The sequence below is a fragment of the Plectrocnemia conspersa genome, unplaced genomic scaffold (genome assembly GCF_051122295.1).
Source record: "Plectrocnemia conspersa isolate PC_06_02 unplaced genomic scaffold, ASM5112229v1 ptg000014l, whole genome shotgun sequence".
Lineage (NCBI taxonomy): Eukaryota > Metazoa > Arthropoda > Insecta > Trichoptera > Polycentropodidae > Plectrocnemia > Plectrocnemia conspersa.
In genome coordinates, this window is record NW_028277178.1 from 32,061,803 (window position 1) to 32,089,796 (window position 27,994).

At 30.4% G+C, this 27,994-nt stretch overlaps 1 protein-coding gene across 1 annotated transcript; it reads right to left on the reverse strand.

Moving 5' to 3' along the window:
• Nucleotides 1–227: 227 nt before the first annotated feature.
• On the reverse strand, nt 228–3,167 carry LOC148226805 (uncharacterized). The gene is made up of 2 exons (XM_088203950.1): nt 3,008–3,167; nt 228–1,192 (listed from the first exon to the last, which is right to left on the reverse strand). Exons 1-2 carry the CDS (start codon nt 3,138–3,140, stop codon nt 429–431), a joined length of 897 nt encoding a protein of 298 aa, XP_088060076.1. The 5' UTR covers nt 3,141–3,167; the 3' UTR covers nt 228–428.
• Between the last annotated feature and the right edge of the window lie 24,827 nt (nt 3,168–27,994).

The window sequence follows — 27,994 nt, forward strand, 5'->3', positions numbered from 1 at the left end:
CTAAATCTTATAAAGCATTTATGGGAAAAATTAAAAGGAATGGTTGCCCAACACAATTGAAAATACAAAATATAATTTCACTAGCACGTGCTAGTGAAAATATATGCTGCTCTAAACTGTGATGTGAAATGTATATTTGCGTGATTTTATAAAAAAGTTTATGTCGATAAAAATATTATAAAAGTATCCGAGTTATTGAAGTCAAGTGCTTATTTTCAATAAAAATATTTTTTCTATTTTTCCGAACCAATACATGGCCAATACAATTTTACCGATGTGCTGAAAATGATATTTATTACACTAAGTATAGACTACCATTCTTTATGCTGAACTTTGTATTAAAAAATGTGGGGCGACACACCTCTCAGTGTCAAAATGTTCCGAAACACATGTAAGAATAAAGTTTCACCAGTGAAATTATAAATCAATTATGTGTCTACTAGTGAATTTATAATTTCATTTAAAAATACACATTCATATGAAGTCGATTGCGGAGATAACGCATAACGATTTGAAGACGTGAAGCTAGGTGGTGCAAGCTGTTGTAACTCCATCTCAGAAACAAGGGTAAAAATCTTGTTTTTTGCTAGTGCTTGTAAATATGGTGAAAACTTCTTAATTGTGTCAGAAATGTTTAAAAAAAAACGATCAATCTCGTCGTGTACCCGTTGTGGTTCTGATTTGTTATGGTGGTCCAATAATTTTGGCATTAATACAGGAGATGCAGACTGCGCTGGCTGAAACTTAGCCTTCTTGACTACCTTTTCCTTCGAAGACTTCCCACTTTGATTTTGTTTTGATTTATTATTTTGTGTAACTTCTTCATTAAATTCGGCACTACAATTCTTGCTAGGGATCTTTTCATCGTCTTCTAGGATTTCTGCACCGATAGATTTATTAAAGTCTTCAATATCAGCAACAGCAATTTCGTCGATTCCAGCATCGGAGCTAATGTTTTTAGATGCAATTGGTTGTATTTCACGATATCCATTGTCAGACTCTTCATCGCTTGTAATTTCAACGGAATCCGTAGTTTTTCTTTCCATAAAGAATGAAGTTACAAAAGACATTTCTTCTTCAAACTTCCATTTTTTAAACTTTTGTACTGATTGTCCACTCTTTCTTTTCCTTTTATTTAATGCTCTTCTATAAGCATCCCTAAGAGCTTGCCATTTTTGTTTACAAGCCGCAGCTAAAAAACAAAACAACATTTTTTTATTTGCTTGCAACTACTTAGCGACTGGTGATTAATTAATAAATTTAATGAATCACCAATCACCGGTAGTGGCGGATTACACCATTACTCCCTTTAATTTAATATTCATCGGTTAAAATTATTCTGTAGCAATTGACATTTGACCTTTATCTATTTAAGTTTGTAAATCTGATTTTTTATTGAATTTCTAAACTACTTTGATAAGTTACCATAATATTCTTTGTTCTGTGGTTATCATATAGTTGTCTTCGCTGCATAAGTTTTAAAATGCCTAATAATCTCGAAAAAAAATGTATGGTACAGTCATATTTTTTAACTCATATTTATATGTAATAGTTTGATAATTTATATGGGGGAAGCAAACTTAGTTTTTTGCCTAGCTAGGGTCCTAAATAAGCTGGGGCCTACTCTGAGATGATTTTGTTATGTCTGCTCTTTCTGCACTTTTGCTAATTTCGAGATAATAAATATTGACATCCCCTACATTTCGCCTATTTTTGGCAGATACAGTGACGTGGTTTCAGATTTATCTAGGGAGAAGGGGAGACAAGAGTTGGACAGTCAGTGGTCGTTTTTTTAATATTTCAATTAGATTCATTATATATTTTTAAAATTCACGTCAAAAGCAATAAAATCGTGTGGTCGCGATCGCAGTGGAAACGCTCGGTTTTATAACAATATTACAACTTAATGGAATTATCTAAACCAAATTTTGACCCATAGGAGAGCGCAAAAAACAATTATCCCTTCTCAGAAGTCAAAAATCCACGTAAAAAGCAATAAAATCGTGCCGTCACCGTCCCACTGCGACGGCGCCGACACGATTTTATTGCTTTTGACGTGAATTTTTAACTTCTGAGAAGTGATAATTGTTTTTGCGGCCTCCTATTAAACAAAATTCGGTTTGAATATACTTTGACAAACACTCACGTATCAGAAGTTCGTAGTAATATTTGCAATAATAGTTATCATATTCTTAAAACAGTAAAATATCCATGTGCAGACAAACTATGGAGCAATATGAAGCGACGTCTGTCTATACTTCTTCCGTTTATTTTCCCCTGAGAATTAAGTTGGCTTATTTTTTATTTTGGACTTCACCTAATGAACGTTCTAAAACTATAATTATAGGCTGATAATTATTTTTTCCGGGGGGGGGGGGGTCCAAAATTCACATCCACAGTAACATTTATACATCACATGTAAATAAATACTGATAAGTATGGAAATGTTTATGTTATTATTTAATAGCACATGCCATATAAATGATATTTTCACCTGTAAAAATATAGGTTTACCGATGAAAATGTATTCGATCTGGTATCACGTTTTAATTCATTTCATTTCATTCGTAATATTGTTATAAAGCGACGGCGACGGCACGATTTTATTGCTTTTGACGTGAATACCAAACATGGATGTTTTTGGGGGAGGGGAGCAGGTGGGACCAGGCAGATAATTTTTCGATGAAGTGGAATTTTCCTAATTGTGTAGGCGCTCTTGACGGAGAACATGTCGTTATTTTAGCACCTGCAAATAATGGTTTACTATATTTTAGTTATAAAAAAACCTTTTCTATTGTACTTCTGGCTTTGGTTGATGCGAATTATCAATTTATTTCTGTCAACTTTTGTGCTTTTAGTAAAGATAGTGATGGTAATATTTTGTATAAATCATAGATAGTGTGTATAAATATGGTAGATTTTGGTATATAATATAAAAATACAAAACGCCAAAGAACGCAATTCATAGTAATCATCTTTTCAATAAAAAATCTGTAATTATATTTACCTGGTTGTTTCATTTGATCTGAAATAGTTTTCCACGCAAGCTCCTTTTTTATGGTATCCATGTATTTTGGATGTTTTAAATTATATAAAAATTCGTGTTTACGAACACATTCTATTAGCTTTTCTTCCTCCATTTTAAACGTCCTTTCACTTCGAACTACACTCAAATACTGACATATACAGTGGACACGCAACAACGCGTTTACTACGGTGGCAATATGCGGCTACAACGTGGTTGGGCACCTACGCACACCGTTCCGGCAACGTCGCGATATCTTGCCGTCAATATGTTGCATGTGTCGATACGGTTACGGTCATGATATGATACGGTGTAGTGGGCAGGGACCTTGAGAGTTAACGAGCTCAAAATCAAAATATTAATAAAAAAAATTGTAACCATCCTATGATCTGTACAATAAGTAATTATCGGCGACACGTATGCTACATGTTTTATCTAAAATACATATATTTTTATTTGATTGTAGTATGTTTTTCATTACTCTCACAAATGATTAATGTCACTTAATTTAATTAGATAAATATATAAACGTTTTTCTCCTCTTAAAAAAAATGCAAATAATAAAAATTGGCGACATAAATGGCAATGAGAGAAGGTAACTCGCTAGCAAAACGACTCGTAACGATCGCGTGCATATAGCAATGATGGCGGTCGATCAACAAATATGACTTTGAATTTATATGTACAAATAAAAGTTTCATCACAAAAGAATGACAATCAATCCGTCAGTGCTTCTTAATATTCGCGATTTCATAATAATTATGACTAATGATATATAATATACATATATATAAATTTATGATTGAAAATGTTTATTTTTTCTATTTTATATTGCATTAATAATATTAGGCCCCATTGCCTATAGAAGACGTGTTCAAGCATTTTTTTTAATTCAATGGTATCCATCAAAAACGTATTTTAATATATATACATACATAGAAATTGTTCAATTTTATGATTTGGTTGCAAGAATAATCAATAAATATATGAAAATGCATTACTCACTATTTTTATTGGATTTGCCATTTTTAGTTAATGCTTTATTTTTTTAATGATTTAATGATTTATTTTCTCAGACTACTGTATCTCCATCGGGGAAAAGATCCTTTCCTCATTATCAGCAATTGAAAAATGATCAATATTATAAATATGTCAAAATACTGTTTGGGAAATACAGATTATGTTTTTGAAAACATAAGTTCCCTACTCAGTGGCGTAGCTATGGGGGGGCGGACGGGGCAGGCCGTCCCGGGCGGCACTTGCTTTGGGGCGGCATATTCGCGATGAATGCTCTAAAATATATTATATATAAATCCACGAATAACAAAAGCTTAATAATAACCAATTTATTATTTTAAGAAATGCTGATTTTATGACCCTGCAAAAAATGTATGGGGGGGGGGGCGGAAATTTTAAGGATCGCCCTGGGTGGCACATACCCTAGCTACGCCACTGTCCCTACTTGCTGTAATGTTTCTTTCGATTCAACCAGATGACTTTTTTTAAGTTTTTGGTTGAAAATAAATGTTTCATTAATTGAGATATCTATATTTGAGATACATTGTGAGTGCTGCTCTCGAGGATTTTTCAATCCCTGGAGTTAAGTTAGAAAATTCGTAATATCCCGGGAATTCCCAGCAACCGATAATTTTTATTTAATAATATTTTTATTGAAAAAATCACATTGAATATGTATTTATTTCTAAAAATAAAAAAAAAACAGACTCCGTCCCTTATACTGGCTGAATACTCAAAAATGTTGTTGGATGTTCATGATTTTTAATAATTTTGTAAAAATGTGATACCCCTAGTATTATATATGAGATCCATTTCGTTACATAAGAAATAAACCTTGGTATATCCAAGTAGATTTTTTTTACATCAGACTTTGTAATTATTTTTAAGATTTAAAAAATGTTTTTAATTTATGTAACTTCCACAGAGGCCATGGACAGGCAATAAAACAGAAATAAAATTTAGAACATGACATTGTTTTAAAAAAAACACACTAAGAATATCATCTGATTTTTTTATTACTCGAACATTTGATTTATTTAATTAATTATGAAAAATAATATCAATTAAATATCTGTCTCTGTACTTTTTACAGCAGCCGATCCTTTTGATGTAATTTTCGTATATTTCTGGCGGTATCTCGACTATAACTTGGCGGAAGTTGGTTTTTATGTGCTTTAACGTTTCGAGTTTGCCGGCGTATACACGACTCTTAGCGTAATCCCACAAAGGCTCTTTATTGAATGATCCCGGCGGCCAGTAAACGACACCAAAACGGGAAATATTTTTAGTAGTAAAAATATATATCTATCGGTGAAAATGTATTCCAATGTGATTTTACTGAAATGACGATTTTAAAAATATTTTCGGGATAGATTCGAAACTGTTTTTTTTTTAATATTTTCTATTTCATTATGATTCATAGTATTTAATTAAATGACATGCATTTTTCTGGCTAAATTAAAGGGAGGGGGGTCAAATGTCCCTAAATTACGCCCCAGCACTTTTAATTGCATGTTTTTTTAATTTTTGTAAAATTACAAAGGGAAAAACGTAAGCTTTCAAATTAACCGATCTCTCAGAAATGTGGGTAAATTTTCTTAAGTATAAAACAGTGAAAATGTATATTTCTTTCATAGAAACAAATAATGTAACCAAAATGTAACTTTTAAAAAAGGTACAGTATATATTTAAAGAAAATGTTAATTAAAAATTGAGGTCTGACTTGCAAATGGAAACCATAAAAAACTAGCAAAAGTTTATAGATATTGATGAACATTCGAACGCTAGATTAGGAAAGGAAGAAAATAAAACCGCAGAATATTCTTCAAATATTTTTTTATAAATGTATACAATTTCAGACAATCTGGTAAAATTAGTTTAGCTCAATATAAAATTTGCGATTCGTAAGCATTGTTGTAATGAATGTGATATTTGTTTCGATTTTAGTACGCTAAAATATCTACAATGCCCATCGAGCAATACAGGAAGTCAGTAGAAATTCCAAATAATAGTTAAAAAAACAATGTAAGGAACGGTCGACCGTAACGATGGATTTAAAGTTCTTTGACTTGCCGCAAGATCTTAGCTTAACGTTACTATAAAATGATGTAGCAATTATGTATTTAATGTTTGATCAATTATCTTAAGAATATTCCAAACAATATATAATAATATAATTATAAAACTGTAGTATGTTCATCATTTTGAATGAGAAAATTACACAGTTATTTTTTAAGAAAAAGGATACACGATAATGGAAGTAAATTTGATTCGTTTGCAAACAATTTTTGACCTGCGATAAACTCTCACTCTGATACAGAATATCGCACGAATCTAAATGATTCATCCATTTAATCCTTATTGAATAAACAAGCTCAGATATTAAATCGATTTATTCAAGAATTGTTGTAAAACAATTTTAATATTTGCTCAGTTACAATATTTTTCTAAAAAGTGGCCGTGAAAATTAAAATAGTCGAGTCTTGGCATACAATCTTTTATTATAAACACAAACACCGACTACAGACATTAAATCAGTAATTGAAAAATACCATAATAAATCGATCAACGTATTACTTCATTGAAAAAATAAGCACCTAACTGCTCATAGATATATGTATGTATATGCAAAATTATAATTTATTTTAAACTGTTTTAATTTAACTATTGTATGCACTTTAATATAATATTACGATGCATTAAGAACAAACAATAATTACAAAATAGCAACTTTAAATTTATTAAATTTAAAAAAATGTTTTCGAGGACTATAAATATTAGGATTTTTGCTATATCATTCGATAGTAATATGCAAATGTTTTAGAGTATTCGCACAACTTTGGATTCGCTCACTTTACAAAAAGTCCTGGAGTCGCTGTGGAGGTCATCGATAGACAATCGACTTTCTCTTGTCTGGTGGAATTTTCTTGCAATTTAGGCGAGGGTGTTTTAATCATAAATTCTTTCGTATATTACTTGGTGGTGGCGTTCGAGCATTGGTGGAGATTTTGTATGCACATCGCTAAAGTCTGCGATAAGGCGTTGAAGATGCTCGGCTTTGTTATGCGAAGCGCGTGTCACTTTAATAATGTATTGTGAGATACGCTAATTCGTAGCGTCAATCAAGAGTACGGGTCGTATTCTTTTTTATTACATTATTTTCAATTTATTGTATTCTCGGCGCAGCGTTTACTCAACGAAGCACCCTTTGCAGTTTATAAGGGGCGGTGTATACAATCCGTCAATGTTCAGCGACTTTCCGTTGCTAGATTTAGAGTGTTTTATCAAAATATATGAATGTAGAAAAAATGGGTAAAATAAATATAGTTTTTATTCATTATAATGCGAAGAAAAAAACACTATAAACTGGGCCGCGCAGAGAGAAATTTCATTAGTAATATTTATCATTGTACTCAATTTAACGAGAGTGAATTTTGTGATGAAACACGTGCCATACGTTCGCCGCCACTGCATTGTTGCAATGGCAGGGAAATTATATAAAAGAAATTGATAATCAATATTATTTTAGTACTTAATGCCATGTGATAACCGTTGCCGTAAATTGTATGTAAAGATTACTTTTCTTATACTATATTTTTTTTCTTTGCGATACCGTTGGCAATATAGTGTTTTGTCTTCAATACAGGCATCCACTTTATATAAATATGGTATCTGAAATCATGCGTCATCTTTCTCTATCTTAATAAAATCTTTTTGAGCTAATTTATAGAAAGTAAACACTCGCATTGATCTGCATATTTTTGGCTACAACACCATATTTCCCTTTGTTATATAAAACTAGTAAAACCGTTGTATGTTGACGAAGTTACTAAAAAAAACTGCAATTTCTTTACGTCGTGTGTTATGTAATTTTAATGACGTTTTTAGATGAAAAAACATATTTTTTAATACGAATTTATCTTATAATAAATGCTAATTTTGATGCTGATAATATTTTTAGAAGCATCCTTCCTTTATCTTTTAAAAAAACGGAATGGTCAGATATGTTTTAGACACGGCGCTAATGCAAAAATAGGTGCAGAACGAATCGCTGATATTTTTATTTAAATTATTAGATCACCAGCAGAGTATGTTCGATACATCTGAAATCTTCAGAATATATGTAACTAAAATTACTATACAAAAATTAATTCTGAAATTCTGTTCCTAATAATGGAAGAAGCATTTCTTCTGTATAATCTATCTACATTTATTTTTTTTAGTATTTTTTTTTTATTTTTTTACGTTTCTTGTTTATATACAAAAGTAAAGTCACACGCAATTAGATTCTTATATATATAATATTAAAATAAAAATTATAGATCGCATTATAAGTAATAGAAATATTTTTGTGCAAAAATGCACAATATGAGATCTTAAAAATCCCATCAAGGAAATTGCCATTGAACTTAGATTCTCGACTATTTCATAACATCGGTTATCTCGCGAGTTCCGAACGCCCTTCAACTAAGTGCATGATGTTGAAAAACATTGATATAAATCGCTGAAACGGAAAAAAGGCTATTGCGTCAATTGGAAGCAGCGGTGTTGTTCTATGCTTGATTGACCTCAGGCCGCATGATATTTTGCATAAATTCGTAAATATTATTATGACGCACGTGTCATCGAACATTATATATTATCATACTACAGGTTCAGAAAATTCACTTTAAAATTTTTGCATATGTATTGTAAACGGTACAAAAAACATCAACTTCGCCAAATTACAAAGATCAAGGGGGTCGCACTTTGCCGAAAATGCTAATAATTAATTAATATCCAGTCGTATTTTGACGATCGAGCTGTTAGCTTGTTAACTACGAGTTAGAATATAGGAGGTAGGATTTATTACATATGTATATGTTTTTAAACATGTAGAGCAGGCGTTAGCTACGTACATTTTTTATTTGCTCTAAATATGCTAAAGTAAAAGTTTGCAAAATATGCTGATAAGGAACGACATTAATATTACATTTCAATGTGAATAATAAATTGATATTATATTTCATTCATATAATATATAGATATTATATTGCACCATGCTCAAAAATCACTAGTTGTTACTCCCCACTGCGTTTCTCGTGCTGTTCAAACCCAAACCTAACCTAAAAAATTAATCATTAAACCGTTATTATATTCGTTGAGGTTATGCTCTGCAACGTTTTGCAACTGTCGTGTTAACAAGTACCATTTTCTGATATCTTTAGCTATAATGATCGCAATGCAATTGTTGGTAATGATCCAATTTCGGTTTGATCTTGAACTTCACTAATGCTCGCATACTTATTAATCGATTTGAACTTCGTATCACTGCGAATCGGGAAATAATTTAGGTCCGAAACGCTCAAATTAACATATCGCCTCATACTTCGTTACACAAATTCGAAGTCCAACACTCATTGTTCTGTCATTAATACGCAATTATCTCTGTAATTTAAAAATTAGCATCTAATTTGAATTTCCGTTTTATTTATAATCGTATTATAAAAGCGCACAAATCAAACTACGTATTTAACAGTAGTGTAATCAAATAGCAGATAAAATTGTAGTTATAATATTGAAGTACATACAGCTCGAGCAATTATCCGGTTTAAGAAGGCGATGACTCAGCTTATACGTCGGTGATTGAAAATTATTGAAAAACTGTCATTGCACTTGTAGAAAAGATAACAAAATAGTATATAAATTAATAATGAAATAATATCTATTTATATTATGTTAAAAATAAAAAAGAATCCCAATGATCTCGTTGTCCCAACATTCTTATATATACATCCAGAATCCATGTTTCATCAACGGTTGTGTATCGACAAAGACACTCTTTTTCATATCGAATTTTTCATGCAAAATTGAAACCACATGATATTGGGCCACATGATATGCTTGTAGCGTCAATACCCATGATCATCCATGACCATACCATAGATTTAGTCGATCATTACTGGCGTAGTCACCTCAAGTAGACGTTCCGAACGAACGACGTTCATCACTTGTTGATGTTCCACCACGTTTAAACTCACTTAAACGCAGGTGCAGATGTGCCATAAACTTTATCCAACTCGGCTTTGATTTCATTAAATCTTTTGCATATTTAATGTGAGTTTTTAATCGAAAATAACAAAGGTTATTTGCTTCGACCGATTGTAAAAATGAAAGGATGCGTTGGAAATGGCTAAAAATTTAACAGCTGTTTATTGACAGATGGTACTTTTAATACTAATTTTGTTTTAATTCTACTTGATCGGTTTCTTAGATTTTCTTAGGATTATTGATTTACTCTTGTACGCACACGCATCAATTTAGAACTCTGATGACTTAAAAGTGTTTCAGAGTTTTGGCCGCAAATGTAGATTCGTCGTCTTTATATAAAGTCACCATGGAGCAGGGACGTCATTTCGGATTTATCCAGAGGGACATGCGTAAATGCAATGCATTTTTCTGGACAAATTCTAGAATCGCAGAGGAAACGCTTAATTATCTAGCGTTCATAATAAGACTTTTTATAACAATATTACGACTTAAAAAAATGAGAATCAAATGAAGAACATCTAAACCGAATTTTGACCAATAGGAGAGCGCAAAAAACAATTATCCCTCCTCAGAAGTCAAAAATCCACGTCAAAAGCAATAAAATCGTGCGTTCCCACTGCGACGGCGACGACGCGATTTTATTGCTTTTGACGTGAATTTTTGACTCCTGAGAAGTGATAATTGTTTTTGCGCACTGCTATTGACCAAAATTCAGTTTGAATAAATTTTAACCGATACTCTCATATCATAAGTAATATGGTTACAATAGCATATTTTTAAAACAGTGTAATATACAAGTGCAACTAAACTATGAAATAATATGCAACATGCTACCTCTGTTTGTTCTTTTTCTTCTGCTTATTTTCCCCTTACAGTTGAGTTGAGTTATTTTGTATTTTGGACTTGAACTAAAGACAGTTCTAAAACTATAATTTTTTAGAACTTTATTTAGGTTAGGTTTGGGTTGCAAACAACAGCAAATTGACGTTTCGCAACTGGAAAATTGAGTTTCATAAATATTTTAGATCAGCGTATAATTTCACTAGCACCTATCAGTTAAATTATATTTTCGGTAGCAGAAATATATATCTGCTGATAAAAATGTATTTGGAATTTACTAGTGAAAATATAATTTTACAGACAAAGGAACTTGTGAATATCTTGCAAACGAATCGCACTATAAAAATCTTAAAGAATTTAGTTTTTTTTTGTTCATACCTTTATGTAATTTTTCAATATTGACTAAAATTAAAAATGGAAAATACAAAAAAAAATACTTTTAATGAAAATAGAGCGTTTAAAATTTTAATTAACGAAGTTTTTGCAACATAATATTTTTTTTACTGAAAATGTAATCTATTTATATATTTTCATTTATAAACTATATATTTATGTTCTGTATTTATTGATTTTAGTAATTTAAGTGCGCCACAGTTTTTTCTTATAATATTTTTTTAATAACCAGCAGTTTAGTGGTATTCAAATTACAGCCCTTGAAAAGTGTTTGCGGATTTCTTTAACATACAAAAATTTCTTTTACGCCGAAGTGCCAAAAATAAAAACACTAAATTAAATGGTAATTTAATTCGTATATATTTTTTGTTCATTGTTTTTCTGCGATTTAATTATGTTCCTTAATACCTGAATAGCAATTCATACGTAAAAGATTTTGATTTTTTGTACAGTTTGATTAAAATATGTAATAAAAATGTATTAACTTAAAATCGAAAGATAATAAGTGCTCATTTTTCCAAACACAGGTTTTTAGAATTAAAATAAAAACATTTTGTAAACCAAATTTACTGTAGATCTAAATAACCCCTCTCCTCTTCATAGTGAATTTTTTCTTATAATATCTCACAAAATGTATCTACATATTTACTGTGTACGTGTTAGTTTTAAAAAATTATAAAAAGATTGCTATTAATTGTCGGTCTCTTTTTGGCCACGTATTGAGAATTTTTCTCAAATACTGATAATTTAATATACATAATAATTTATTAGCATTATAATTCCTTTAGTTTAGATTTTTATATACAAGGGCCCTTATTTTTAGGTATACTTTTTATCTACAATTACTCTTAAACTATAACTATTTTAAAGTATTATCTAACATATATTTATAATTTAAATTCATTTTTTCCTAACCATTTTTCTATTATACTTAATTTATTTATTTACTTAATTCGTTATTTAAGTTATCTAAAAAAAGTGCTTCATTGAGTAGATGCTACTCCGAGAATGCAATTAATTGTATCCTAATGGTACTAGCAAAAACTCATACGTCCCGTACTTCCTCTTTTATATATCTAAATATATATGAAATTTTATTTGAATTCTATACAATTCTAAACGGATTACAGACAATGGAGCCATATCATATATACTAGTGTATCGTACAGAACGCGAATCGCATAAAAAAATATTCAGGTGACAAGCGCTCCGCGTAACAAAGCCGAGCATCCTCGACTCGTTTTCGCAAATTTTGTTAATATTAATGCAAAAGTAATCGACGGAAGTATTTTTGCTAAAAACACCTTCGTCTAAATTATAAAAAAAATCCACCAAGCAGGTAGGCGACATATTTTCCCATTCATGAATTTATAATCCAGTGAAAATATAATTTATGCTAGTAAATGATTTTAACTTTTCCACGTGTAGTGATATATTCGTTTACATACTTATCATTATTTAATTGCATGTGATGAATGAATATTAAAGTGAATGCGTATATTTCAGTAAAGCTATATTTTCACTATTGAAGTCCAAAAACATTTTCTTCAGTACATTTATATTTTTACTAGCAAAAATATTATTTAACTATTATGCGCTAGTGAAATTATATGCTTCTCTATAATATCTATGTAACTCAATTTTACAGTTGCGAAACGTCTATTTGCTGTTCAAACCCAAACAAACCTAAAGTTATAAAAATTCTAAATATAATAAATATTATAGCTATCCTTATCGATATTACTACGGATCTCTGATATGAGAGTATTGGTTGAAGCTTATTCAACCTGAATTTTGGTCAATAGGAGAGCGCAAAAACAATTATTATTTCTCAGAAGTCAAAAATTCACGTCAAAAGCAATAAAATCGGCACGATTTTAGTATTAATATAAGCACTAGATAACCGAACGTTTTCACTGTAACGGTACGATTTTATTACTTTTGATATGGATTTTTGACTTCCGAGAAGTGATAATTGTTTTTTGCGATCTCCTATTGGTCAATAATTCAGTTTAAATATGCTTCATTCGTAATATTGTTATATTTTTTTATTTTGAAACGATTTTATTGCTTTTATTAAGATTCATTATCATTTTTTTAAATCGAAAAACACGTTTAGAGGACAATTTAAATGAACAATATATATAAAAATTGTTCCTTAAAACGAATTGTTTGCGTATTACTCTTGGATATATTAGGTGCGAGCAAGCATTGGTCAGAAAGTGAATACCCCATGAATACCTACAGCGAATATTTTCCCAAGAAATAACTCGCGACAGCGCGATTTTATTGTTTTTGACGTGGATTTTAAACAGTGACCACTACAAAAAAATGTATGTTATTTAATGAAAAACTATGAATCTGCATTGAACTAGCAAAATTGACAAACCAACAAACCCCTGGAAAAATCTGAAACAACAATGAAAGACAATAACACAATCATGTCAGAGCAGCCTCTAGATTATTTAGGACTCTATCTAGACAAAACACTAAGTTTGCTCCCTTCTTAAAAATTGTATCAAAACTATGAAATACAAAACATAAGTTAAAAAATACTACTTTACCATAAACTTAAAATTAACTAAATTTATGCGGCAATGACAACTGTACGGTAACCACAGAACACAGAATATAATGGTAACTTACCAATATAAATTACAAATTCAATAGAAAAACAATAGGTATTTTACAATCTTCTGTTAGTTTCTAATGAATAATTTTGACACTTGTCGATTCTGAAAGGTAGTCGATTGTCTATCGACCGCGACCACAGAAACATCAGGTATTTTTGTAACGTGAATCCGAATTTGTGTGAATACTTTAAAACACTTGCAGCTTGTAATATATATTACGAGTTCTTAATTGTATTTCGTTGATGAAAAGCTAAAGGATTATTATTTTAATCTCTAGATTTACAACAGTTGTTACTTTTTAATATTTCTAAAACTTTTGCTTAAAATACTATTTTATAGTAATATTACTATGTTACTATTTTAAGGTCATCGCGTTTAGGAAGGAATCACGCCACGAGGAAAAACGTGCTCTTAATCTTTGAACACAAACATACTATCGCTTTGACAACAAACCGCAATGCGTTTTCATCTCTAGAGATCTATTGAAATTAGCCATCTATAGAATTTTTGACCTCCGCGCTGAGGATCTGCGCATATTTGCGAGCATCGTGGCAAATAACGACGATCGTTCAGGGACATCGGGGCAATCGGTTCAAGTTTGAGATACTGCGCTTCGTGTACTTTATCTAATACGAGCTGAAAAACTTTGCAAATTGACCTTGCAGAGATTATCAGCCTAGCGCTCTATATCGTGACCCCTATCACCGTCTAGGAAATCTAGAAAAATTACTCGCTCGTGTTAATTTTGCATACGTTGCAAATCATTTCTTCAATCTCGTTAACACGAGGAAGCGTTTGAGAACCTTGGTTTTCCATCGTAGCAATACATAAATGGTGCAAAATGTTAAAAAAATAACTCTAATGCTAATCAATTCTCGGTTTATGTGCGAGGTTGTACTAACGTATCTTATTACGATGAACGAGTAAGTATAATGTTTCCCAGTATTTAATTAAAGAATCGAGAACTATATCATATTTTTAGTTAGAAAAGATAATTAAGAAAATAATATTTTTTTCAATACAAACTCGGATCTAAATTTAAAATCCAATTTCCGCAATATTGCAGATGCGAAAATTTTATTTATAATTCGTGAATATTTACAATACGTATGTATATAATTATTATTTTTGTATTAAAATGCTAAACAGTAAAGTAGCATTGAAATTTATGATTATTTAATAACTCACTATCTACATACACGTGAGTAATTTTCTTGAGATGTACAGCATAATATATTATTTTATATATTATACTACCAAAAAATCAATTGATTTTTAAAACATATTTCAAGGAACTTCGATACATTCCATAAATAAATCTATACAGATTTCCATAACAAAATCTATCTATATACCTACATACATACAAATATATATGGAAAAACTTAATTTGAGACATAACCTTGCAAATCCAATACCTTTGATACTGACAGTGGTGTGGAATATATCTCAATCGCTAACAGTTCACTTCAAAGTTATAATCTTCAGACTTACGAGCTGCAAATTAAAATTTAGGTAATGAAAATGAAAGTAAAAAGTTGGCGGAAATATTTGTATATTTTTTAATATATTATATTACCTACGCAGTATAAAAAATACATTTATTTATTATAAATTTACCGTTGTAACATAACCCAATGTTACAATAGCCACAACGGGGTGAGCCCAATCAACAACTACTTGATAAGTAGCGAGCGAACCGAACTGAAATCAGTGAAGCGGGGAAACCGAACTGACATCTATTTATTAATTATAAACTGTTATTACAGCTGACAATCAATAGATGTCATCATGCACGACCTCGCTATTTTCATTATTTATCATGATATTCATCTGCAGTATTAGGGAAATCTAAGAAAACCTATCGATCGGAATTATAATTATATACTAATCACTAATTGTGATCTCCCAGACACGATGGAAATTGAAAAACACTAGGGTTCGTGTGGGAATTGTTATTTATCTATCGTGAAAAAATCCCCAAAGTATTGCTAATAATAATTAGTCAGGCTTAGTTTTTTAATATAATATGGGGTTAATTAAGCACGCAGTAAAAAAATCAAATATTTTGATAATAAACTACTATTTACATAAAATAAATTTAGGTTTAATTGTGATTTATTAATAAATTATTATATTTTTCAAAGGATGTTTTGAGATTATATTTTAATAAATATTTTACTCATTTATTTAAAATATAAAATACTTAGAAGTATTTGTAGATAAAAAATAAATTTCAAAAAAAGTATAAACACAAAAAAAGTATTTTTTATATTCTGTTAATGTTTATATTATGCTTTGATTATATTTGTTTAGTGTATACACATTTATTAGCAATATTATCTAAATAAATTGCTAAAATAAATAATAAATAAATAAACTTCTGGAGCCTCTTGTAAAATTCACATCTCGAAGATTTATTGTAATTTAATTTAGCGATTTTCAATTTAATAATTGTTTTTGCGCCCTCTTATTGATCAAAATTTGGTTTGAATAAACTTTAACTAAAACTCTCCTGAAAAAAATTTTTTAGCTGGTTTTGTTGACGTGATATTTATTTTTGTTACATCTGATAATTACTTATACATATGATGTTATTATCTCAATTTATAATTATATGAGTCTATCGCGTTAATTTTACTGAAAATATTTGCCTAATTAGATGACATGTACACTCAGTGTACATTATAGTGAAAATTGGGTTAAACGTGTACATACATATTTATAGACATTTTGGAATTACTTCTGACTTTTTCATAACGTCTAGCGCAATCATAAGTTATAAAAAAAATATAATAAATTTGCCACCTACGTTATTTTAAAATACATACTTATAAAATAATGTATAAAAATGTTATTTATTACTAATGAATATATTTTAATTCAAGTACATTGTAGCGTTCTGTTTTTCTCGGACTTTCAGACTTATTCGACAGTCTTTCTTCCGCGGACTACCTATAATGACTTCGCGGTCGACGTCTTGGCCTCCCCTGATGTAAAAGGTATAGCTTATTGTTTTTTTTATAAATAATTCTTTTTATTCATTTATAACTTAACGAACCATTTTTTTGCTGTATCGATAATTTATGGGGGAGAGGGAATTTTCCTCTCCCCCCCCCCCCGTAAATTTGGCCAGTAAAATGCATGGCACTTAATTAAATACGATAAATTAATAGAATATAAATATTATAACAAATCTAAATACGATAAATTAATAAAATATAAATATATAAAAAAGTGAAATGAAGCCCCTGAAATTGTCGGGTTTATTCTCAAGTTAAGTTTTCTTAAAAAAGCAGTTTTGAATCTATCTCGAAAATATTTTTTAAAATCTGTCATTTCAATTAAATCATATTGGAATACATTTTCATTAGTAAATTTATATTTTTGCAAGTGAAAATACAATTTATCTGGCAGGTGTTAGTAAAATTATATGATTTTAACTTTTTTAACATACATTTACATATTCATCATTAATTATTTACATGCAATGTAAAAATTTTACAGTGAATGTGTATTTTTCAGTAAAGTTATATTTTCACTAGTGAAGTCCAAATACACTTTCACCAATAGATATAGTATATTTTTACCAGCGAAAATATAGTTTAAATAATATGCGCTAGTGAAATTATATGCTGCTCTAAAATCTCTATGAAACTCAATTTGACAGTGAAAAGTTCATTTTCTGTTCAAACGCAAACCTAACCTTGTGAAAGTTCCAAATTAATTATTGTTTTATTACTTTCACGAATTAAAGTCCAAAATACAAAATAAGCCAACTCAGTTATCAGGAAAAATAAACGGATGAAGTAGTACAGATAGACGTCGCATTTCGCAATTGTTGCATAGTTCGTCTGCACTTGGATATTATACTATGTTTTAAAAATACGATAGCTATCCTTCTGATATAAAAGTGTCGGTCAAAGAATATACAAACCATGGTTTTGGTCAATAGGAAGGCGCAAAAACAATTATCACTGCCATCGCCGTCGCAGTGGGAACGCTCGTTACCGAGCGTTCCCACTTTGCCGGCTCCGACACGATTTTATTGCTTTTGACGTGAATCTTGGACTTCCGAGAAGGGATTATTGTTTTTTGCGCTCTCATATTGGTCAAAATTTGTTTTATATGAGCTTCATTTGGTTCTCACTTATTGTAACGCGTAATATTGTCATAAATAGTCTTAACATGAACCCTAGATAACCGAGTGTTTCTACTACGACGGCACGATTTTATAGCTTTTAATGTCGATTCTTGAATTTGGTCAGAAAAATGCATGCAATTTAATGAAATACTATGAATCTTAATGAAATGAAAAAAATTCCCTCCCCCTGGAAAAATCTGAAGTGTTCCCCCCCCCCCTGCTCTAATCAATTAATTATTAGACGCGCTTTGATATTAAGTCCATATTGAAATTTATAGAATTATACTAGACTTATCGTTGTTTCACCATGCTTGAATAAAAAAATACTACACGAAAATGTATGAGACGTCAAGTGCTTTGACGAATGGTAAATGGGTTTGTGTCGATCAATTAGTACGGCTGATCCAAATCCTTTAATGAACGTCCCTTTTATCCGGTGTATGAATTTTTACATCGTGGCATTCCGTTACCAAGACTATCGTGTGGTGATTAATCTGAAAAAATGTATTTGTCTTAAGCATGACAATACCATAAAATTCTTCTGCGCGTTTTAATAAGAACAATTATTAGAACTCAAACGTGCCAAATGATTATTGAAATACTATCACAATGATTCATGTTTATGGTTTAAGCCGTAAGCTGCTTTACTTTCATGAAAGTTTTTACATTTTCGTGGCGATTTCTACTTCTGGAGGTTCTCATATCGCGTTTTGTTTAAATAGTGCTCGTAAGTTTATCAATCGAGTGCTTTTCTTTACATATTCAAATATCTGTGGTGATATTTTTTGAAGGTTCTCAAATCATGTGTTGCTTAAATTATGATTTTCGTTGATGAAAACTTGATTGTTTAAATGACACTTTCTTACGCGGAATTATGTAAGTTCTTCTACACAAAAGAAGCATTGTATGACTTATATATATATATCACAAAACTGTAGCTGAATCGTTAGGAAGTGAATATTCTAGATATCGTACTTTTGTTCTTAGAAATAATTATAAAATTGGGAAAAGAATGTTTCACGATAGTTGATTAAATGTAATATATATGACGTAATATCCATCAAAAAGTAATTGAGAAGGTAAATATTTAAATACAAATATTGTACAGTGATTTTTTTGTATTTTACGTCAAAGTAGGTAAATGTGACATGCGCTATATTGATTCTATACGTCATACGTGTTTTGGAGTTATGGCTATAATTGGATTTCTTTTTAGATTTTAGGAGAGCCATTTATATTTTGATATATATTTTTTTAAATATAGAAAATGGTATTTATAATGTTATTACATTATTTTAGTTACTCAGATTGTTACTTAGTTACGCTATTTTATTATAGACCTATGAGTTATGGACTATTTCTTACAACGAGATTTTATTATTTCAGATTATTATTAATGTGAAGTACCGTCGTAACTTTGATACCTTTTTTAGTCAGACCGTATAATGAATACATTCTTGGAGAATATTTTTTTTATTTTAACTAGCAAGTATTGTTAAAGACGTCGCATGGATGGCACATTTAATTTTATTTATTCACATTTTATTCAATGGAATATCGATGAATGAACCAATATGATGAATAGACGAAGAATATGATTATTTTTATTGTAGTATTTTTAAAAAGTTATTTTATTGACATAAGGTATTACTTATTCAATTATTTATTATAACAAAAATGTTAATAGTACGAAAATAATAAAACAGTTAATGTTAAAAAAATACAACCCTTTTGTGGTACGTGTTATTGAGTCAGTAATTTTGTTTGATTTTAGCTAAGAATTTGATTAAAAAGTCAGTAGTTGTAAATAAATGGTCATCCGTTTAACAGACTGAAAATGTATAGGGGTCAGTTTTTAAATGAATTAACCATTTGTCATATTTTGACAGATGTTTGATATTTTAACAGGGAATAATAATATTCGTTGCTACGTATAAAATGACTTCATAAAAATTGATTATATGATATTTTTATAAAAAAATATAACTTTTCTAATAAAGTGAAAAATTTAAGTGTTAATATTTATTTTTCGTTTTGCTATTGTCGCTATGATTTCAATGGACTTTCCTTGAAAATGTCATTATGTGGCTTACTGTTCTTATTCTGTTTTTACTGTTGCTTTGATTCGGGCTGATAATTTTATTTCGTTGGTATTGACAAATACACATTTCCGTAAAATATCCGGATCAACTTCATAAAAAAGCAGAAGTCTTTAGACAGTCATAACTAGCTTTTCAACTATTCGGATATAAAATAGCAAACCAAAAGTTATGAAGAATAATATTGGAATAATGAATCAGGTTCATACATATGTTAGCGATAAAAAGTATTAAGATCATAAATTTAATTTTAAAAATAAGAGAGCATGTATCAAATTTTAAGTGAGTACGAAGTTTTATTTTAATTATACCTACTGCGGAAAAGACTCATTCAGTTGCTGCCGGTGTGGTTTTTATTGACAGCAATGTGTCAAAGCATGTCTATATTTTTATAAATGTACCTTTGTATTTATTTCTTAAATATTGATAAAATATAGTTTGAATTTTGTAAAGAATTTAAATTTGTTATTTAAAAAAATATATTTAGGTGTAAATTTTTCATTAAATAAAGTACTAAATATATATTTTTGTTATAATTACAATAAATCGGATTTCTCAAAAAATTCATTTAAATATTTTAAAAATTAGACATTATTAATATTGCTCGCAAAGATTCAATACCTGCCGTTAAGAAAGTCCACAGCTGCATAATAATAACTTAAAAATGTAAATAATTTCTGGAATTTCGGCAGTTAGAAAGTTGCAAAGCAAATACGGATGAATTAATTCGGTATTAGGATCTAGTCCTAATTCGTCGTTTAAAATGTTTTAAGTCCGTTTTTAAGAATAGTCCACAGCTTCTATCATTTTTTGAACCTCGATTCGTTATTAATCAAATCGACGTTTTTTTCAGTGGTAAAGGTCGCAGGCTTTTTACTGCGAGGATCGTTTTCGATGCTTTCCCTCTCGTGTTAAATTCATCTACCCTTTTTTTGACCAGTTTATATAAAATGGTGACCGGATTATTGCGCACACGAATATTCTAAATATAGATGATTGTGTGATTGTCAAATATATATTAAAACTATGTCAAATATATTTTAAACTAAACATTTTAATGTAAATTACTGCAATACAAATTACAATATGTAAAATATTTTTAAAACATGATAATTTAAATTAAAATCGTAGTGACATCTGTGATATGAACATAAATTATTTTTTGGATATATTGACGTATTCTTAAATATACATATATGTGTATATTGATAATCTATGATCGGATTTTTCGTTTGCTCAATAATCACCGAACGGTATAAATAGGGCTTCTAAAAAACCATCAGAAAAAAACGATATTCGTTTTACTTGCAAATCAAAATCAGGTTAATCGTATTTAACGGTTCTTTTGGAAAATTAAAAAAAAACATTTCATATGTTGTAAAATTTTATTTAAAAAAATAAATATTCATTGCTTATAAATATTGTATTCGTAGTAAAATAACTAGAAATATATAATGAAATGCACGAAAATAGTATGTATTGTATTTTATTACACTGCCCTCCAAGATTGTGTAATTTAACACATTTGGATTATTTCTATGCCGATAAACGACTTAAAAGCCAACATTCGCCGCGTTATTCGCGATATATGGCCCCGGCTGCTCGAAAAAGCGGTCTTCCGGATAGCACTTTATTCGAGCCAGCCGCGGTGCCCATATGGCCGAAATTATATTTAAACACTAATGGCATAAAATTATCTTTGTAATAAAGCCAATGTCATGGCCATTGCCACGATTTTTATGTGTTTTATTTCATTTTAAAGTTCAAAAGAACCAAATATGTTTGATTTGGAGTATTTAAAAAAAATTCTCAACCGCGTAAATCGAGTGATAAGTGGATTCTCAATTTGAATAATAAACGTTTATATGAAATACAGACAATTTTTATACACAGTATAGAGATACATATATTTCGGATGAAACCTAAGTGGATCGGGATGGTGAGCGTTTTCTAATCAAATACGTGTTTTGTACATCGCGATCAATACTGTCTCGACAGTGTCTTTTCAAGGTTCGTTATATTACTGTACGCGTACATTTATACTTTTATTTAACGTTACTCGGTGATTTGAGCACCACTGATGTAAGCGCGCATTGATCGCAGAAGAATGAACAGTACATACGTACCGCGCAAAATATGTACAATGCCAAAATTTTATAAAATGCACCTTTCGTTATACGAAGTATAGTAATTAATTAATCGATTATAATAAAACGGCCGTCGGCGTAGTAAAATACGGTCGTCGTCTGCTTTGGAAGAGTTCCGTCTGTCCAATCGTGATCGCTTATTATGCGACAATAAAGCGAATTTAGTAAATGGACAACACAAAAGACGCGCGAGCAAGTAAGCCCGTTTATCCAATGTCCGAGTAGTGTGAAGTTGTCCGTCCAATGGGCACACAATGGCTCCGCTAACCGAATAGGAGAATTTGCACATTTGTCGGGTCGACGACTCGGACGATGCCAAAAATTGGATAACGGCAATACGGTAGTAATCAGCACTCGCGGACAATCGTCGAGTGCTATGCAAATTATTACCAACATACAAATATTTATTGAAAATTTGCGCGAAATTTGTTCAGAATTTATATACTGCGAATTAACCGTGGAACAAGGAAGATTAGCATATTGAGAAAAAAATATTTTTAAATAGAAAAAATTGCGTTTCAAGAAAAACCATCGACTTTAGCCGTGCAGCGGAATTTTTTATAACAATGTTTTTTTCATTTTAAAGAAGAACGCATTTGTTTTTTCATTGCCGCTCATAAAAAAAGACATCGAACTCGAGATCGGTTTCACTGATTTTTACTTTCTGACTTTTAATGCCAATGTTGTACAATTTTGCGTTAATATTCTGAGTGAGACAATTCTGACGTACCATTATAGTTTCAGAATTCAGTTTTAAAATATTCATATAATTTTTTTAAACAATTGAACGTTTAAAAAAATATGAATATTTGCCCGAAGACGATTACCCAAAATATTTTGTTTGTTGCGTTATAATTGTATTGTGTTTAAAATCATGCTGTCGGTGATAATTTAATTAAGCGCAAAGACATTTTAACAGATCTCATAAAGACGTTTCGATGCGTTTCGATGCGTTTCGACCCCACTACACTTCCGATGGTAGCGATATCAAAGTCAACTGTTTATTAGGCGGTCGGAAAAGAAGCCCGATTCCGACCGCGCGCTTGTTTGGCCGTTATTAAAACATACGACTCGGTCTTAACAATTAACTTCGCGGCTAATATTTTATATAGTTATATTTTACGTATTATATATCATAATTATATGAGTATATTGATTTTTTACAAGGCCGTTGGTCCTGCGCTTGTGTTTATAAAATAAATAAATAAATGTGTTGTTTTATTATATCTAACGTATTTATTATTTTATAATTGATTTGGCCATACATTTCCAACCATTTCCAGTGTCGCAAATAATTACTTCTTGGAAATTTTGTGCTGCGCAGTAAATTCATTCACTATTTTTTAATTAAATAAAGGAACAATTTCAGTGAAAATATGTAAAAATATAATATAACCAAACAATATATTAATGAATCTATATATATTTAGTGGATATTCGAGTAAAATTTTGCGCTGCGCTGCTAAATAAGTTTTATAATTTTTTTCGAATAAAAAAATGCTTATAATAGTTTGGCTTTCTTTCTTTATAAAAAAATTACAATAATTATAAAATTAAATTAAATATTTTTCTCTTTGTAGTGTGAATAGCGATATGCAAACACAGAATACATAATTTCAGACTGAACTTTACTAGGAAAAATAAAATTCACTCAGTGGAAACACAGAAACGGAAGAGAAACTTCCTTTACAGATTGAATCGTCAAATATGTTCTTTACATAATAAATTATGCGCCGAGGAAACGATGCCGTCTGCCACATGTGCTAAAAACCGGTTCGAACAAAAGGGAATCCACTATAGACACTACGTTCGCCGATTTGCAAAAAAGCAGTTTCACTAATTCACACAGGAATTCCCACGGATTGATATAATGTCACGAGCACTCGGTAAACTGTCGATAAATTATCATTAGCATACAATGGTGTTAAGTTCATAAAAAATACTGAATTAGTCGGTCTTGAACTCTGAATTGTTTCGATTGTGTAGGGATAATTTGCGGAATTTACTCAGTTTCGGTTTTTTAGAAATTGAATAAATAGGGAAAAATTACCGATTATGAGAAGAGAACGTACAATATTTGCAAATGTACCTATTAAAATTATTTATTTTCCCGATGCGGCTGACGAAGCCAAAGTCTCGAATGTACGAAATGGCACTTCTGAGATTTAAGAGTTGAAACATTTACGAAAATATGTTCTTACCTTTGCCTGTGTTTTAAAATAATATTTAATTTATTCACACTTACCAGTCTGTCGGATCTATTTATAGTTTAATTGTATAAATATTTTGGCATAATTCAATATTTATTCTATTTCGTAAAAAAAAGTTTTTTTCAAGTGCTTAATAAAATATGTTAGTCTTTTTCCTGTTTAGAATCGTGGAAAGCGATTTTTACCTCACTATATTAATTGTTTCTATATATTTATTTATTCGTCAGTAGTTAAATTTACACTTCACTGAGCGTAATAGTATTTTGTACCGTTTAAAACGACTTAATCCTTAACAGGGTTGCAAATTAAAGTCTTTACTGACTGACCGGAAATCTCGTAAATATTGCAAGATAGAAAGCTTTCTAAACTAATCCCTCTTCGATTTAGAAAAAAATTTTAACCTTTTTATTTAAAAAATATTAGTCAACGTTAATATTTTTTATTAATTACGTTTTAATTAATTTTCATTAATTTGATGTAGTGCAAAACATGAAACTTCCTTTTGGGTATCGGAAAACGTTAATGAAACGCGATATAAAAAAAATATGTGTTGTATTAATTTATATTAAAATTTGGGAAACAATAATATCACTACCAAGTCAGTGACGTGCGGTTTTTAAGTTGAAAATAGTATTAGTAAATAAAATGTAGCACAAAAAAATGTGCATTATCTAATCGGCTAATTACAGATTTTTATTACATTATTATTACATCGGTTAAAGTTGCTTTTGACGTGAATTTTTGACTTCTGAGAAATGATAATTGCTTTTGCGCTCTCCTATTGATCAAAATTCGATTTGAATACACTTTTACCAATATTCTCATATCAGAAGTCGTACGTGCAGACCGACTATGGAGCAATATGCGAGACGCGACGTCTGTCAGTACTATTTCGAGAGATGATTGGATCAGATGTACTTTAGACTTGATCTAATAAAAGTTGTAAAAGTATGATTAGTTTTAGAACTTACATTAGGTTGGCTTTGTGCTAGACATCCATTTGTTTCATGGTGTTGGAAATTTGCAACTAGCATCAAACTGTAAAGATATTTCTATATGGCTTAATAAATTCCTTATTTTTATAATTTTACATGTTTGTGCTGAAATAGTTTGAATTTAAATTTACAATACACATTTTTTATTTTTTCCCTTATTATTTTACTTTATATAATAATATATCATGAAATGAATGGATAAATGTCTAGAACAAAAAAACTTCTTTGTTAAAATGTGATACCACCGTGAGAAATCCTTTTTACAGATTAAGTCAAAGTATCCGCAATGAAAATTTAACCTTCAATATTTGTTTTGACGATTAACAAAAACATGAAATGAAGGGTTAAAGCGTGCATTTGTATATCATATGCCGAAACTGTTTTTGTCTCGGGACTCGCGATTCATTAGCATATTATTTAGATTGTAAAGATTATGCCTGTAAATTTTGCTAAAAGCTTTTTGACCGATTTAATCCTTCAATGATTAAATCGACACTTTTGCCATGAGCCTCTGTTTATCACATTTTTCTAGTTTGTATTTTTTTGGTCAAAATTTTAATACGATTGTGGTCAGAATTTATATTAAATGGTCAGAATATAATAAATATTAGATTGTCAGAATTTATATTTAATGATTAATTTAAATTGGACTGGTCAGAATTTATATTAAACGGTAAGATTTATTTTGGCAGATGGTCAGAATCATTTTTATCAGTCAGTATTTATATTATATGCCCTGTATTTTAACCTCAATGTAAATCATAATAATACGATCAGCATAACAATACATGGTCATTATCAAGGTGTCTTAGGGCCAACTTGATCGATTGGGCTCCGCCACCGCTCTATCGTTATTCCCGCTTCGCTCATCGCATTGAATACATTTAACTATATTCGTTGCAGATTCGCTGAGAGTTATTCATAGAGTATTCAATGTAATGACCAACGCTCGCTTTCACCTAACCTTGCAAACAGTTTTAGTGAGAGCGAGATATTATTGTATATAAGAGATGAATATTATAATATTTTTTTAAAATTCGTATGATCGTCCTATATTTTCATTCTCATATTCTAACCATTTGACCCAAAGTTGATTTAAATTCTGATCATTTAATTTGTTGCCATTTTTTCCATTTAGTTTGTGATGCACCGGGCTAGACGTCTGCTTGTCTACAATGCTAATAATTACGTACATATGAGCGTAAGAATACCTCGTTAAAACGTCGCTCCGAGCGTTCGCCTAAATATCGACCGCGACGATACCTCTCTCGCGCACCTTTTGTTTATGCGTTACCCAATTGCGTAACTCCGAGCGGCTTCGGCAGAAGAGTAGATTGACGGTCAAGTTCACGGAGCGCATTGGGATAGGTTATGGCGCATCGAACCGGTTCGATAGGGAAATTGTCGATATGCGAACGGGACATAAAAAACTAATTTAGGGTACAGACAAAAACACTCGGGCGATTTCTAAATAAAAAAACGGCAATTCCAGAGGCGGCGAAACCTACAGAATCGGGTGACCACGCGTCGTCTGCTTATTTCTGGGAAACTCACGCTAGCGCAATAAACTACCCACGTCGCTTTTTATTGCGACGTTCGAATCGACCGGAGACTATTATTATATCATACTAAGTAACGGACAAATTTAACGTATGTACTGATTTGCCAATATAATGGACGCGAAGGTTACTGTGTTATTAATATTACTTTAATGACAAACGCATTTATTGTACACATGACGGACGTTAGCCATATGCGTTATAACGGGGTATACACAAGTAAGTAGTGGGATTCCAGATTGGTAATTAGGGCTAGACACGTATAAAACTAGTATTTTATATTAAAATAAATGTCATTACAATTTCTACAATTGTATAAGTTTGTTTATTCAAATGCAGACATATCCTCATTTAAGTTATAATAAATCCAAGAATGATCAATAAAGACAATCAATATTATAATATCGAATATTTTCACGACACTACTAAAAGTAAGAGTATTAAGAAAATGGCAAGATATTTTAAATACATTTTAATAATTGTTGATAACATTTTGGGGAAGTGGGCAAGTGGGGGCTTTTGCCCCTCTTTGAATTAAGCCAAAAAATGCATGTCTTTTAATGAAATACTATAAATTTAAATGAAATTAAAATACTAAAAAAACAAACACTGACTGTAACGTTAACTAATGACTGCCCCTCCCCTTGGAAAAATCTGAAATGACGCCATTAAGTATTAACCAAATTTTTGTGATATCCCTCAAAGAAAATCTAAAAACCTTGAATTCAACCTAAAAATATGTCATTTCAGTAAAATATGTTGGAATACATTTAAACCGGTAGATTTATATTTTTACCAGTGAAAAAATAATTTATCTGGCAGTTGCCAGTAAAAATATACTATTTCAACTTTTCTATACGTAGTAATATATACATTTACATACTTCCTATTATTTATTTAGA

Bases quoted from the DNA above. Each gene is read 5' to 3' on its own strand.
- LOC148226805 (XM_088203950.1), bottom strand. From the start codon at position 3,140: ATGGAGGAAGAAAAGCTAATAGAATGTGTTCGTAAACACGAATTTTTA. The intron at 1,193-3,007 runs GTAAATATAATT...TTTGTTTTTTAG, and splicing joins AGATCAAATGAAACAACCAG to CTGCGGCTTGTAAACAAAAA.